Below are 14,084 nucleotides of genomic sequence, written 5' to 3'. Positions count from 1 at the left end.
CTTATTAAACTGTTGCCGATAAGGTGCTTTTGTTTTCTCTTCCTCGTCCTAACTTCGCGTGGATTAAAACGCGGGATCCTTTTTAGAAGCGCTGTGACTTGTGCGCGCTTTACCTCCGCTGCTTTCCCTTTCCACAGAAAATTGTCCGCGAGTATAGAGACTCCGCTGGTTCAAGTATCTTTGTATTTTTCATGGAGCCGATCACACTAATAGGACCGTTCGCGAATGGAAGTCAATTATTTTTTTTCTTTTTTGCGCTCGCATAAAATTTATCTGGGCCACTAATAACAAAAATTCTCATTCCTAAGTGCATTCTGCAAATGACCATCACCGCGGTGATTGTCTTGTTACGATGCCAGTCGCTGTCATGGCCATCGTGCGACGAAAACGTCGGAACGCTGGCCGACGAAGGAGGGCCCTTACGTGAAAGGATTTTCCTCAATATGGGGCTGAATGAGAGTGATTTTTCAGTATATACATGCACAAGTTCCTGCTGCAGTGTTAGAAACGGAGTGACAATAACTTTTGCAGCGCGGAATGTTTAGGCATTTGTTAAGTGTAGTGTTCATAACGTAAGTTGTAATATCTAATGTAATTTAACGCAACGTGCATTTCCACCATATCGCACGTGGTGGTCGGGGCACGGAATAAAAGCTGTCGCAATGACATGCTGACAAGGCAATAGAACCCGCATGGCAAACAGAGCGGACGTAGTAGCCACATATTTAGGTAGCAAACCATGAACGATAATGAATAGAGACTGCGGAATGAAAAGCTGTGCATCATGAAACTAGCGCTGCCGCAACAAAAATGAGTTTAAGATTTAGGTTGCGAAGACGGAGTCATTCAGTTCAGAAAAATAATTGCGCAGTGCGAATACTGGCTATAGTTATTGCGTACCGTACACACAGAGTACGTCTAAGCGGCTGGTGCCGAGACTCGAGTGTGCTTACGAGATCCTCTCTAAACGCGGTTTTCACTCTCAAGCCCCGTCGCTTCTGAGCGTCTCGAGAGGTCGGCGGAGTATATACAACATCGTATACGCCGACAAATGGCTCAGCACAAATGCAGCGCGCTCATACTACGCTGCCGGTTCCTTTTTTGCCCGCCAGTGGCGCGTCGACACGCGAGAGAGCAATGCCAGCCGGAATAAGGAGTGACGCGTGTTTGCAGTTTTACATGGGCGATGCAGTGCGAGCCGAACTACTAAGGGAAGCCGAGCTGCGTGGCAATGCATGCTGAAGCCGCAACCTCCTTCGCGGTCCATCGCGTCGTCACGTGACGACGCGATCATTTCTGATCAAGCATCGATCACGATCGATTTCTCATCACGATCAAATGATCACGCGTCACGTGATCATTTCTGAGTTTTCCGAAATTTTAAATGATCGCCTGCGGCAGGTAGCATAATTCTTGTCCTTGAGTTGGACTATTCGAAGAGGCGGACATTACAAGAACGATAAATGGAAGCACATATTCAACTAAACCGCAAAAATGTACTGATTATTTTCTTAATTAATCACTTTACCACGCATACTGCAATTTGCGAATTCTAGCCGGTGAGTTTGCAAGACGTATCCACTTGAATCTCCAGGATGACACCAGTTTCCAGATATTATTTCCCAAAAAGCGCGGGACGAAATACATGGGCATTCCACTTACTTTTGTGGTTCAATGCATGAAAGAGCGTTTTTTTTTTCTTTTTTTTTCTTTTTTTAAGGTAAGTGGAAAAACAGTGCATCTTTATGGAGAGTTTGATAGTGCACATCTCCAAACTGGTATCATTCTGGAAGTTCATTGCAAGTGAATGCGCCTTGTAATCTCATCGGTTACAATTAGTAAATTGCAATATGTTCCGTAAAATAATCCTCTAAGAAGTTCATTAGTCAATTCATTTAATTAGTTGAATAAGTGTTTCGATTTCTCGTGAAAGTAAGTCCGCCTGTCTGAATAATTCAGCTGAAGGACTAGAATTATGACATCTGCAACAGGCGTTCTTATTTTTTAAATTCCAGAAAACTTAAATGTCATAACCCATATACTACGGGGCAAGCCAACAACGAGGTGAGCCTATAACCGCAAATCTATAACTAACCGTAACTAGCAAATGACGCTTCGTTCTTGGCATTTATCGTGCCTGTACTTCCTGTATGAAGTCTGGCACATCGTTCCTCCTACGACACCATAGCGCTCGCCCGTCACGCAGTTCACAGGCCCATGGAAACCAGTGTTGAGAGCCCAGAACTGATAACAACTGCCTAAGGCGTTGGTAACGTTATTGAACTGTGTATGTACGCATAGAGCATCACTTACGAGCAATGACAAATTTTAGCCAGTGTTCGTGCTACATCTAGAAACTTTGGTTCACGCTATAGTATAACTTAACCTCGTGCGCCTATAGTGCGTACTGACGGAGACCATTTTGCGCGCTTGACGCTTCCTCCTCGCCCGCCTCTGCCTGTGCTCCTCTTCTTCTTTCTTTTTTTTTTCTCCCGCCTCACCAGATATGCGTCCAGGACTGCGAAATGAACCTGGAGATGAAGCACTGCCAGTGTGTCCGCACCCACCACGAGTTCGCGGCCACTTTCGGAGGCATAGTCTGCGATATCATCAGAGACGGTAAACAGCCGCGTACATTACATGGGCATATGTGCAGCGTCGATCGAAGCCGATTTCTCGCTCGTGTCAGCTTTTTTTTTTTTTTTTTTTTTCTGAGTTACCCGTCACGGTCGGTGGCCAATGCTCGAGCGTAAAGAATGGGAAAAAGTATAATTGCGCGTGTACGACTTTTGATTGCTGTGATGCAGCTGTCAGCTTTTGTTTCAGCGCAACAATTCGTTCATCCAGACCAGTTTAAATACCAGCGAATAGTTCAACGGCTGAAGTTTGCGAATGTGCTACTTCGTGTCGCCCATAGCCGAATCAACGTTAAGTTATATTTCATTTTATTCTAATTATTTTTATTTTGTTTTGGAAGTGCAATTCAAACAATATTGTTCTCATAATGGCTTTTTGTTAAATCGTGGTATGGGTTTTAGCGCTATGCTGTGACGCGTTAAGCCAAAGTATAGTTGAGTAAAACTCTTTTTTTTTTCAGTTTAAACTGCTCAAGCGGTGGTCCTGTATTCTTGCCTCGTCTTAGTCCGTTCGTGCTTGCTTTTTTGAACATTTTTTGTAGTGCCTTATATTAGTCGCCCTAACTGGAGACCCCCGTGACAAAATTAACATCCTGATCTGCGGTTTAATAAATTATTATAACGATAAATGGCGATGTTGTGTGCTGGTGACGGCAGTAATTGCAGTGGCTGCGGGGCTGAGAGGTCGGCAGGTTTATTTGTGTAGTGTGGCCGAAATTCGCTCCGACAGAGCTCTCCTATTCGGCGCACATATAGTTTGCGCATAATTATCGCGCATTCATAAACACGCCGACATGCGAGCAGCCATTCTCCCCATATCCTCGAGTCTTGTGTAGATATTAGCTGCTGCTCTTGCACACATTAGGGTGCGCGTTCGAAACGGTGGTCGCTGGTCCTCGGGTCCACAGACGGAACAAAGTGAACGACGCAAAGCGTGATAATCTGGTCTTGCTGTTGATTCTGCGTCGAACGGCCGAGTATACTTGGCGACTTGTGGTGCAGGGGGTTTGCTACCGAGTTCAACATGTGTTTTTCTCTCATGCTGGCTGGTCTCTGAATTGAATTGAATTATATAAAGTTTCGAATGAAGCGCACATTTTGGACGGACGAGGGCGAAAACATATTGCTGGAAGTTGTGTTCAGCAACTCGGATTATTTCTTTGTTGGTGTATTCTTTTTTTCTTCTTTTATTTGCTATGCGTATCGTTAGCTAATTAGTCGCGTCTACTTATGCAATAAGATATACATGTACATGGTGCTTTTTTTTAAAGATTATACAGATTTTTATAAAACGGCTATGAGTGTAGCGAGTGTGCCTTTTTTGGAGAGGAGTTGTATAACAAGGCGCGGACATACTTTGCGGTAATAATATGAATTTAAGAGGGATATTGACCAAAAATTCGTTAATTAATTGTTGTATTAGAACTGTGGGACAGTTTAGCTATTTTTCTTTCTGTTTGCGATACTGCTACTCTCTTTCGAGAGCATAGGAGTTGGGCAATATAGTATATCATCATAAATGTCAGTACACAAGGGGAAGGTTGGCGGGGAGGAGGGGGTTAAGCATAAAGCGTGGTTAAACAACATTTAGTCAATATAGTTAACGGAAAGAAGCGAAAACAAGAAAGAAGCAACGATATACCAAGGACGGTAATATAATATAGTTAGACGCTGAGTTTAGGAATATAAATGTAAATCTTTCTACATGATAATTAACGCACGTCATATTCAAAACCATAAAAAGAGATTTTAAAAAACGAACATTTAAACACACGTACCTAATCAGTTATACATATAATAAGGAGCGGGAAAATACCGCTTAACGCGTCAAAAAAATTAAACAATTGTGTGAATAGGTAGTCTGGTAGATATATAACACGTAAAAGAAAGAAGAAAAAAAAAAAGACGGAAGAAAAGAAAACGTGAGAAGAAAATTTACCCGAGGAATAATATAGAATATTCAGAGGCGGTAATGTTTCACCCTCATTTTTTTTAATGATGATAATCGCACCTAACCTGAGGTTATTTATATATAATCGACTTTTCACGCTGATTCCAGGCACTATCGAAGCCGGGCGGGCCGGAAGCATAGAAAAGGCATCTCCGCTATACCAGATCAGATGGAATACGTCCTGTAACGCCGCAGTATGTGGGGAAGTTTAAATGATGGAATGTGGCGGCAGATACAGCTACGGCACGTCGCGGCAGCTGCTTGACAAGAAAAACATGCCGTATCAGTATCTGCCCCGACTGGCCTCGACTCGCCGCCACGGCGCGTTTCCGTCTGATCTGATATCGGAGATGCCTTTGCTAGGCTCCCGGCACGCTCGGTTTCGTTGCTGCCACTGGATTGACCATTGAATTTTGATTATGCATATATCGAGTCAGGTGCGATCTTCAAGATTAAAAAAAAAAAGTGAGGTTGGAATAAAGCACTGAAGTGAGACTGCCTCCAAATGTGTTATATAAACTGCCCCCGAGGTTCTAATAAAAAAGTTCGTTAACATTTGTTTTTATTTATACTTCTCAAACTTACGTTATTCGTGGCAAACGTACATCTGGCGTGCCTGTAGGAAACCCTGTGTAAAAGCGCCACCTTCCCTATACGCTCATAGACTTTCGATTAACAAAAATGTATATAGTCTAAAACAAAGCTCTGCATAACAGGACCCAAGCGTCAATCAGAAGTGTGTAGAGCGCGTTGATGAACTCTCGATGAGTGCACTTTTGGAGTTCATGATTCTATAACTCACTGAATCCCACCTCCCCCTGCTTTATTTTTTTATTGCTGTAGAAATCTCGCGAAATAGAAAAGGATGACATCACTAAGCACTTGCGCACCTAGGGCCATGTTGACGAAGCTTTTCGTTTGTATCGTCCGTTAGAGCGGTTTGTATAAGAACAGGAGCCGGTCAGTCGTGATAGCCGCAGCATATCAAGAACGAAATGAGCGGGTCAACAAGAGGCGGTTATCTTTAACAAAAGGCTTCCTGTATTTGTGCGCTCAAAAAATTTATCGGGCGTAATAAGGTTTGCATAGGCCAGTTTCAACAAACGACCGGTCCTGCTAAAACCAGCCAGATAGCCTACGTCAGCCACTACATATCCAGCTTATCGCTTGCCATCTGCAGTCGGAAATGGCAAGCGATAAGCTGGAGGCCAAAACTTATCGAAACTTTATCAATCAAAATTTAATTCTAAGGTATTACGTGCCACAACCACTATCTCACTATGAGGCACGCCGTAGTGGAGGACCCCAGGTTTGTGCATTTAGCCCCTTTCGAAATGCGGCCGCCGCGGCCGTGATTTGATCCCGCGACCTCGTGCTTAGCAGCGAAGCACCATAGCCGCCGCTAATCCACTGCGGATGGTTGAAACTCTTTAAATCGCTTCTTTGTAGCCAGCCTGCGGGCCTTGATCGTTGAAACCTTGCTTGAGAGCGCCTTAATTTCATGCGCGGAGGCAGTCAGTAGCATAAGTTTTTCGCATGTTGCTAGCTTTCTTCAGAGTTCCGGAGAAAGAACGCGCTCCACAATGTTTCATTCAACACTCGATTCCTTAGGGAAATATCCGGAAAATTTCACAATTAACCGCAGTTATTCATTATGCAATTGGCACATTATAAAAAAATGTTTGCTCCAGTTGCTGAATGCATCTTCCAACAAGATGCCCCCTGTCTCACCCGTGTTCGCGACGTGACACTTAAATATGTTAGTTCGAGCTATTATAGTATAACGTCGACAATTAGAGACCCTTGACTAATTAGCGTTGGGAAGCCACCTCCCAAGCGACTGAGCGATAGCGATTCTCCAACGATTTTATTCTTAGAAAGCTCTCCTGCGAAGCTTTTCGTGAGACTATCAGATATTTAGTCACCAACAATTGTATCGATTGTCTTAACGCAAAGCTGGCAGGATCCCGCAACCCCTTCCATTATTCCGTTGATCAAGCGGGTCTTGTCGCATTAATACTACATTGGAGGAATAGCGACCTTTGCAGTAGCCGTCAATGCGTCGAGGAAGCAGGCACACCGACTCGGACCACGTGAGATATCTGACCTCTTGGTTGAAAGTTGTTGCCACGAGCATTACATAACTTAGTCCAGCAGAACCACATAAAGAGCAGACGCAAACTATCATGCTAGTTTTTGCCTTTAAGCCGTATTGCCCGACGCGACGCACCAATTTTCGTTGCGTAGGAGATGGGCTGCGGACGAGGGTACGTATATAGGCACGGTGAAGAGGAACACCACAAACGCGGGGGCCCCTTGAAGGTGGTCTCCGGTATACATTTTTCTCCAGATGTGTGTTTGCCGAGGGATCCTTGCAAACACGATCACCGGTCAGCCGACTGGCCTGCACATTTGCCAGTCCTTTGCACCATCAAAAGTACTGTTTACTACGGTTCACGAAATAATAGGCTCGGCTGAAGAAATGAGACCGAGTGGTCCTTTATTTATTTGGGTCTGCCCCGTTCGGTACGAAAGATGGCCGCCCTACTTGCCCATGTTCACTAACTAACCTTTAGCATGCATCCCTCTCGAAAGGCCTTTACTCTACCATCAGCTTGAAATGGGAATAGCCAATTTTTTAAGGACAGCACAGCGGAAATAGTTCTCTTTCTTTTTTTTTCTTCCTAATAAAACCTTTACTTTTTTGTGGCACAGGTTGCAGTTGCATAATTGAAGCCAATCAGTACCCCGGCATGTCTACTTAGGAGACAACCTGAGACTGGAACCACTATTGAGACATTGGTCCTCAAAGTATGAGGTTGTTCCGCCTGGCGTTGTCCAGTGTCATACGAGGAAGGTCTTTTGTGAATAAATAAACTGGGCACCAATGGATTCATATGCGTGTATATGAATGATATATCGCCACTGGTGCTAGTGTAAGCGGTGTTAGCGCTAAATTTTCAACAGGATTCCTTTGTGCTTTCTGCAACAACGGGCTCCAATTCCGCTATTTCATCGTGTGTACTAAATTAATTAGTTTAAATATTCATCAACTTTCAAGTTTATCTAAAGGTAAATTTAAATCTAAAGTTGAATCCATCGAAAACTTTCTTAGCACCTAATTTTGCAATTTATGTTGTGGCTTTTACTGTACCTTTCGCCTTTGTATAAGTTTTTTAATCTGCTATATGGCATTTGTGTAACGCCATGTCAGTGGTACTGATACATAGAATTGCACATTTTACAAGCTTCTGAGCTAAAACAGTGCCTTGCGGTGTCTCATTGTATAAATTAATTATTAAATAATTAATTACGTTGTAAGACACAGCTGCAGTGAAGCGCCACGGAAATCACCATTACACGCCCAGCTCTTTGAAGACACCACAATGGGCTGATTGTATTTTTAACCTTAGCCCACCGTTACTATGAGTAGCTGGCTTAAGAGGAAGCTTTAGCTCGGGCCCAACTCCGACGCGGCCTATTCAAATACATGTAAAACGCAAAAACGTTTTTATGAGATAACCCCTGGACTGATTTTGATGAAATTTGTGGCATTTGAAAGAGAAAGTTAAATTCTAGTGACTGTTGGAAGCGGAATTTCGATTTAGGGCTTGAATTTTCTTAAATCGATTTTCAAATATTTGACCGTTTGAAAAAAATGGAAGCACGAAGTTCACAAATTCATAGCTCTGCATCAAGAACTAATATCGCGGTTCTGTAAACGGCATCCATTAGATCATTCAAAGCGGACAAATTCAATATGTCATTTTACATCTTACGTGAATTTGTTACGTTGGTTACAACGGTTTTGCAAAAGTTGTATTTCCCTGTGATTAAATTTTTTTATATTCATGTGTAACATATCAATTTTGTCCGCTTTAGATGTACTACTAGATGCAATTCACAGAATTGTATTATCATTTTTAGTAGTTGAGTTACAGAGTTGTAAACTTGATAGTTTCGTTTTTGAAAATTTTCGATTTTTGCCAATTTTTAATAAAAAATTGACGACCTAACTTAAAAATTCGAAACGAACAGTCACTAGATTTTAAGTTTTTCTTTTAAATGCAACAAACCTCGTCAAATTTGGTGCAGTGGTTGCCGAGAAAAACGAATTCTGCTTTTACATGTATTTAGATAGGAGCACCCGAGCTAAAGCTTCCTCTTAATGACTCTTGTTGGTTAGGTCTACCGATTCCAAAAGGAAAAATGCCCACGGCTGTGCTGATCTTTGTTTTCCCGGGCACCGAGTTTCAGTACCGTTTCCGTAGTGTTCGTGCTCTTACGCGGTGTCGGGGTATAGGTGTACTTTTTTTTTCTTCCCCCACGCAATATTCCCGTATACTACCTTTATTGACGCGATAACGAGTGCTCTTTCCTCGTCCCCCCCCCCTTTTTTTTTTCTCTAGCCTCTGCTTCGGGATGGCGTTTGTGGGGTTCTTGCGCACGTTAACTAAGATAACCGCAGCTGTTCACACTATTCAAACCTTCCTTCTACGACAGACATATGTACGAGAAAAGTTGAGAACCTGGGCGCCTACCAGCTGTGCCTGACCCGCTGCCGCGTGGCCTGCCAGTGAGTACGGAACTCTCGTCCTGTGTGCCAGCTTCTCGGCGCTCCGTTATAGCAGTGAGCTATCACGAGAACCTAGCGAACTGTTGTTTTGGTGGCCAGGTGCTCTGTAGACCGGAAGTCTAATGCTCTCCACACGCCCGTTTAGACCTAGCGCCCTTAAGCTCAGCCCTCCGCTGCCTGATGTCAGCGAAGCCTGCGCAAGGGGTCGCGGTTCGATTACGGTGCAGTCGGCGACAAAGTCACCAACCACTGGGCAGCAAGCGTTATGGCGGTTGCTCTTTCGTTCTCTCTGCCAGTACCCGCAGTCCCCGGAAAAAGATGGCTGCTCCCTAGAATCGCTGCAAACGCTCCGATCTCTAAGGATAAAATGGTTCTTCCTTCGTCAAAGTTTCTCGCACCCGCTATTGGGCGACTCGATGGCCATTGCGTTCGACCTCTGAGCACAGATCGCGAGTCAAGTTTCAGTTTCAGTGCGATTCAGTGGCATCATGCAAGTGCGAAAATGTTCGAATCCGGGCCGCTGAGAGCGCATTTCGACGAACGCGGAGCGCAAGAACGTATATCCGCTGAAATTTGGGTGGAAAAACCCATAGTCGGAAAGTCTCTCTACTACGGCCATCTCTCACAGGCGCGGTGGAATTGTATTTCAAATCCGAACGATCAGTATAGGTCAACGAGTCCTTCTCCTATTGTGTCTAAATAAGCATTGAGGGAAAATTCTTGTATCGTTAGCGCGATATACCACCTCATTTATTTTATTTTTTAATTCTTTTCTTAATTCGAAGATATCTTTTTATTTGCCAGTCGCAGATAGCGTGGTTCCGCCACTTGAGGTGCATTTACGGAAGAGGCATTGCATTAGCATCTATACAATGCCTGAATAAATTCTTCTGTGTCCCTTTGTGCGGACATTCAATGAACGCAAACTCATGTTTTCACTCACTCACGTAAGGCTTCGCTGTATATGGATTCCAAATCGCTCGGTCTGCCGCACTTTTTTTTTTTGGTTCGCGGTGGTTGAACATTTTTTACAATTTAAATATATTTTATTCGGATGTTCATAATACATGTTGCTTATTTTTGTTTGTTTTATTTGACAGTCACATTTCTTTGTTTTTCACAGCCCAGTAGGAGACAACGTCCACGCACTTACATGCTTGACGTGAGTGTAACGTGGTATTTCAGGTGACCTTCAAATTCGAAGTCTCTTTGCACAATTTTTCGCGTTCCATTATTGTGTATATCAATATTTAGGCCGCAAGTGAGTGGACAGTTGCTCTGCTAAATGCTTCTGGCTTTTAACACGATCACTCGTTCGGGCGACCCGCCTGTAGCTTTCTAAAACTTATACAACTGATAGCACGAGTGAAATGACGCACTGCCACATAGAAGATTTGAGCGATTTCATTTTCTCTGTACATTTTCAGTACTAATATATAGGCACTTGGCACCTGTGAATACTGCGAGCTACTATGCAAACTACGCGGGCATTGTCGTTGTGACGTTGCGGTTGGCATTGACGTTGAGTGGTCGTCGTGTCAAGAACAATTTCTATGCGACGCACATACCGTATTCCACGTCCAGTAAAGAGTGGCTCCTTATGGACTCAGAGATACGCGCACAGTTGCAACTGCGCTCAGAGTCCACCATCATTGCGTGATAGATCGCGGGACTAGGGCTCTCGTCTCTGAAATGTATATTGCTTCACTGGCATGTGTTCAAATCCCAGCGGAGCCGGTTGTGGAGAAGTTTTATCTTAAACTCCACGTTATATCTGAAACATTTGATCGGACATAAACACGCGCACACACATGCACGCACATGCACCCTCTTCCCCTCCCCCCACCTCCCCGTCCCTTCCCTTTCGTTGAGCCTCTGGGAAGTCAGAGATTGCGAAGCGGACGCCCCGTGTTTAAGGAAGCGCTGCAGTGGAAAACTTCATGCGAAGCCATCTTGCCCACGTTTTAAACCGTACAGGGGCATCAAACCAAATCGTGGGTTTCAATGTCATAAAGCAACGCGCACGCCACAGGAGGGACGCCGTTTTTGGGGGCTCCGGATCAACTTCGTCCACCCGAGATTCCGTGAAAAGAGTGTTTACATTATGGCCCCATCGGAATGCGGCCGCCGCGGCTGGGGAGTCGAACCCGCGCGACCTCGTGCTGGGCAGTAGAACGTCGTATCCACTGAACCACCGTGCGGCGGAGGCATGGCGCGCATCGTCATGATGTAATGTGTTTGTTGCTCGGTTAAAAGGATTGACACAGTTTCACCTCTTTGTTCCACGTTGCCCCCCTGCGACTGTCGTTCGAAGGGAGACGAAGTACGACGTGAGACTCAGCAGCCTCGCCGTGGACAAGGTACGTTCAAGCTGTGCTAACGCTGCCCGTGTCATCGGTGCCCTGTGCCGTTGACCGGGAAATATCTCGTGCAGTTAGTGACACGAACCAATGACTGGTGGTTTGTAGCTGACATTGTTCTGCTATAATGAATCTGCTGAATTTTCTTCTGCGGTCAATAGCGAAATGTCGCAAGTTCGTTTTTGTTTAGACTGACATTTTTGACGCTGCTATCCAATCTGCGGTTTGTCAGTAGTGGTGTGTCAGTATAACCCTCCATTACTGCAGCTAAGAAACAAATATTTTGTTTAAGGAGAAGGTAACGCGCATATTCTATCTACATATAATAAAGAATACCAAAAAAACAACACTGAATGGGTTTAGACTGGTATTCTTTCTAAACATTATTTTCAATTCTTGATTATATTATTTAATGGGAAAAAGTTGATTAGCGCCGTTGCGCGTTAATGTAACGTCGCGGATTTGAGAGTATATTCTCATGTTTGAGCCGACATTGCCACTGAATATAAGTTCTTTAAACCTGCTGGGTTAAAGGGGTGGAGACATGAAAATTTTCGTTCATGCGTTCTTCAATTCAAGCGTTGCGTACTGCTTCAGGAAGCACGATACACACCGAGGGATTCATATATACCCGATAAATAATTTAATGATAGCATTATTATACCGAGCGCTTTCGGTCTCCGGGCTCCGGGTGATGCTATGACGTCATAGGAGAGGAAACGCAACACGGATTGGTCACGTGGGTCACAAAAGAGTGTGACGTAGAACTATGCTGCGTCGTCTGCTCACGCATGCGCGTGCTCTGCCAGCAGAGGTAAACAACTGGCGATTCGAAGTGCATGTCGCGATTATTATAATTGTCGCGAAGAGCGACAACAACGGTGAGAAAATATTGCGGCTTGTGAGAGTCGGTGATTCATTCCGAAGCGCCGTAAGCTTTAGCTTTGAAGTGAACCGGAAAAGGCCTAGCGACGATATCGGCGGCGCCGAACGATCAGAGGCGGTGAGGCTGCCGTCGGTGCCAGAGTAACCACTCCTCGGTCGCTGATTGGCCGCTTCGCCGTACGGCTGCCGTACAAATAGGTCCCGGGCCTGTCCTCTCTACGGCAAGGAAATCTCGCCGTTCGCGAACAAAACCGCCGTCGCACGGGGGCCCGCTAACGGCAAACGGCGAGTTTTCGTGCCGGTAACGTGGACGGGCCTTCACATTGAGAGAGGCCAAGCGAACGAGAGACTGCTCCGAGCTGCCGAACTATGCGACGCGGAGAGCAGTTGACGTAGCATCTGCCGATGCTACGTCAACTGCTCTCCGCGACAGCGCTGTGCATGTCTCGGTTATCCAGGGGCCAGGGTTAGCTCGGTTACAGTGTTCTAGAAGCCTGTAGCATAGAGAAAGGATATTTAGAATGACAGGAAGCTGAGCTAGTTGGTTAGGATTCATAATGAAAAGAAGGTATAAGTCGTTCAGACACGGACACAGGAGGAGAGAAGCGGACAACACGAACGCCGCATATCCTGGTCCCTTTCGGAGTTGGCCGGTTAGTTTTACACTCAACGTGTAAAGGCCCGTCCACATTACCGGCACGGCAACTCGCCGCATGCAGTTTGCCGTTCGCGGGCCGCCGTGCAGCGTTCGTGTTGTCCACTTCTCTCCTCCTGTGTCCGTGTCTGCACGCCTTACCCCTTCTTTGCATTAAGAAAGGATTTCTATATGCCTGTAGCTCGGTCATGGTGTAGGCTATGCTCGGTCGCTCGGCTCAGCAGGCTCCGTAATCTGCATTTCATCGCTGCTCATCATACGTCATGTTTTTGTGCTAGTGTGCTATGACGTCAATATTTTCGTTCCTCCGCTGTGACGTCATAACTGCCGCGCTAGCGATGGGTCTTGACCACGAGAAGGAGCTTTTAATGACTTTTTGGAGCTGAATTAAAATTATTTTGAAATGTTTGCAGCGTCCAATACCTCGTTGTGGGTGTGTCCTTGCATATGGAAGCAGCCTACAACAGACTTTTTATAGCCTCAAAATTTGGGATCCCAACCCCTTTAAGCATTTGGTTCCTTTGAGTATACTGTGTTCCCCTTCTTTAATTAACGATAACACCAATCAGACGCTATCAAAATCTATGACGTCACGGCGAGATTGTGCGGAAACTTTGGAGAGTCGTTGGCGCCCGTCTTTCGTCTTTCTCCATGGACTCCTTAACGAGATTCCATACCTCGATGCAAGAAGGACCGCTTTGATAATGCAGAAGTATTATTTATTAAAACAGTTTGACTTTCCCGGTGATAGTGTCTCTATGTCACATACCTGCGTGGCTTCACTGTTTTGAATTATCTTATTCAATTTCGTCCTATTTATTACCCCCTCCGTGCATCCTTAATTATCTTAATGTTAATATGCTCAATATTATCGGGCCACCTTTCCTTAGGATCATCCCATTTCCTCTTGCCACCGGAGTGTCACTGCGCTTATATGTCGTATTAAATATAATTATTATTTAGAACTTAATTTGCTGCTCCTAGAATTTTTTCTTTTTTTTTTTTTTGCAAGTGAAGAAGT

At 44.8% G+C, this 14,084-nt stretch overlaps 1 protein-coding gene across 3 annotated transcripts in view; it reads left to right on the top strand.

Moving 5' to 3' along the window:
- LOC126548495 (epithelial sodium channel subunit beta-like) overlaps nt 1-14,084 on the top strand; it is a 71,045-nt gene that overhangs the window by 13,114 nt on the left and 43,847 nt on the right. For all 3 annotated transcript variants that reach the window (XM_072285259.1, XM_050196705.3, XM_055063374.2), the window contains exons 4-6: nt 2,505-2,619; nt 9,091-9,163; nt 11,478-11,523. In XM_072285259.1, coding sequence (XP_072141360.1) covers nt 2,505-2,619; nt 9,091-9,163; nt 11,478-11,523 — 234 coding nt within the window. The remainder of the gene's footprint in view (nt 1-2,504; nt 2,620-9,090; nt 9,164-11,477; nt 11,524-14,084) is intronic.

Source organism: Dermacentor andersoni, chromosome 1 (genome assembly GCF_023375885.2).
Source record: "Dermacentor andersoni chromosome 1, qqDerAnde1_hic_scaffold, whole genome shotgun sequence".
Lineage (NCBI taxonomy): Eukaryota > Metazoa > Arthropoda > Arachnida > Ixodida > Ixodidae > Dermacentor > Dermacentor andersoni.
The sequence above is the reverse complement of the archived record's forward strand: the minus strand, read 5'-3'. Positions and strand labels throughout refer to the sequence as shown.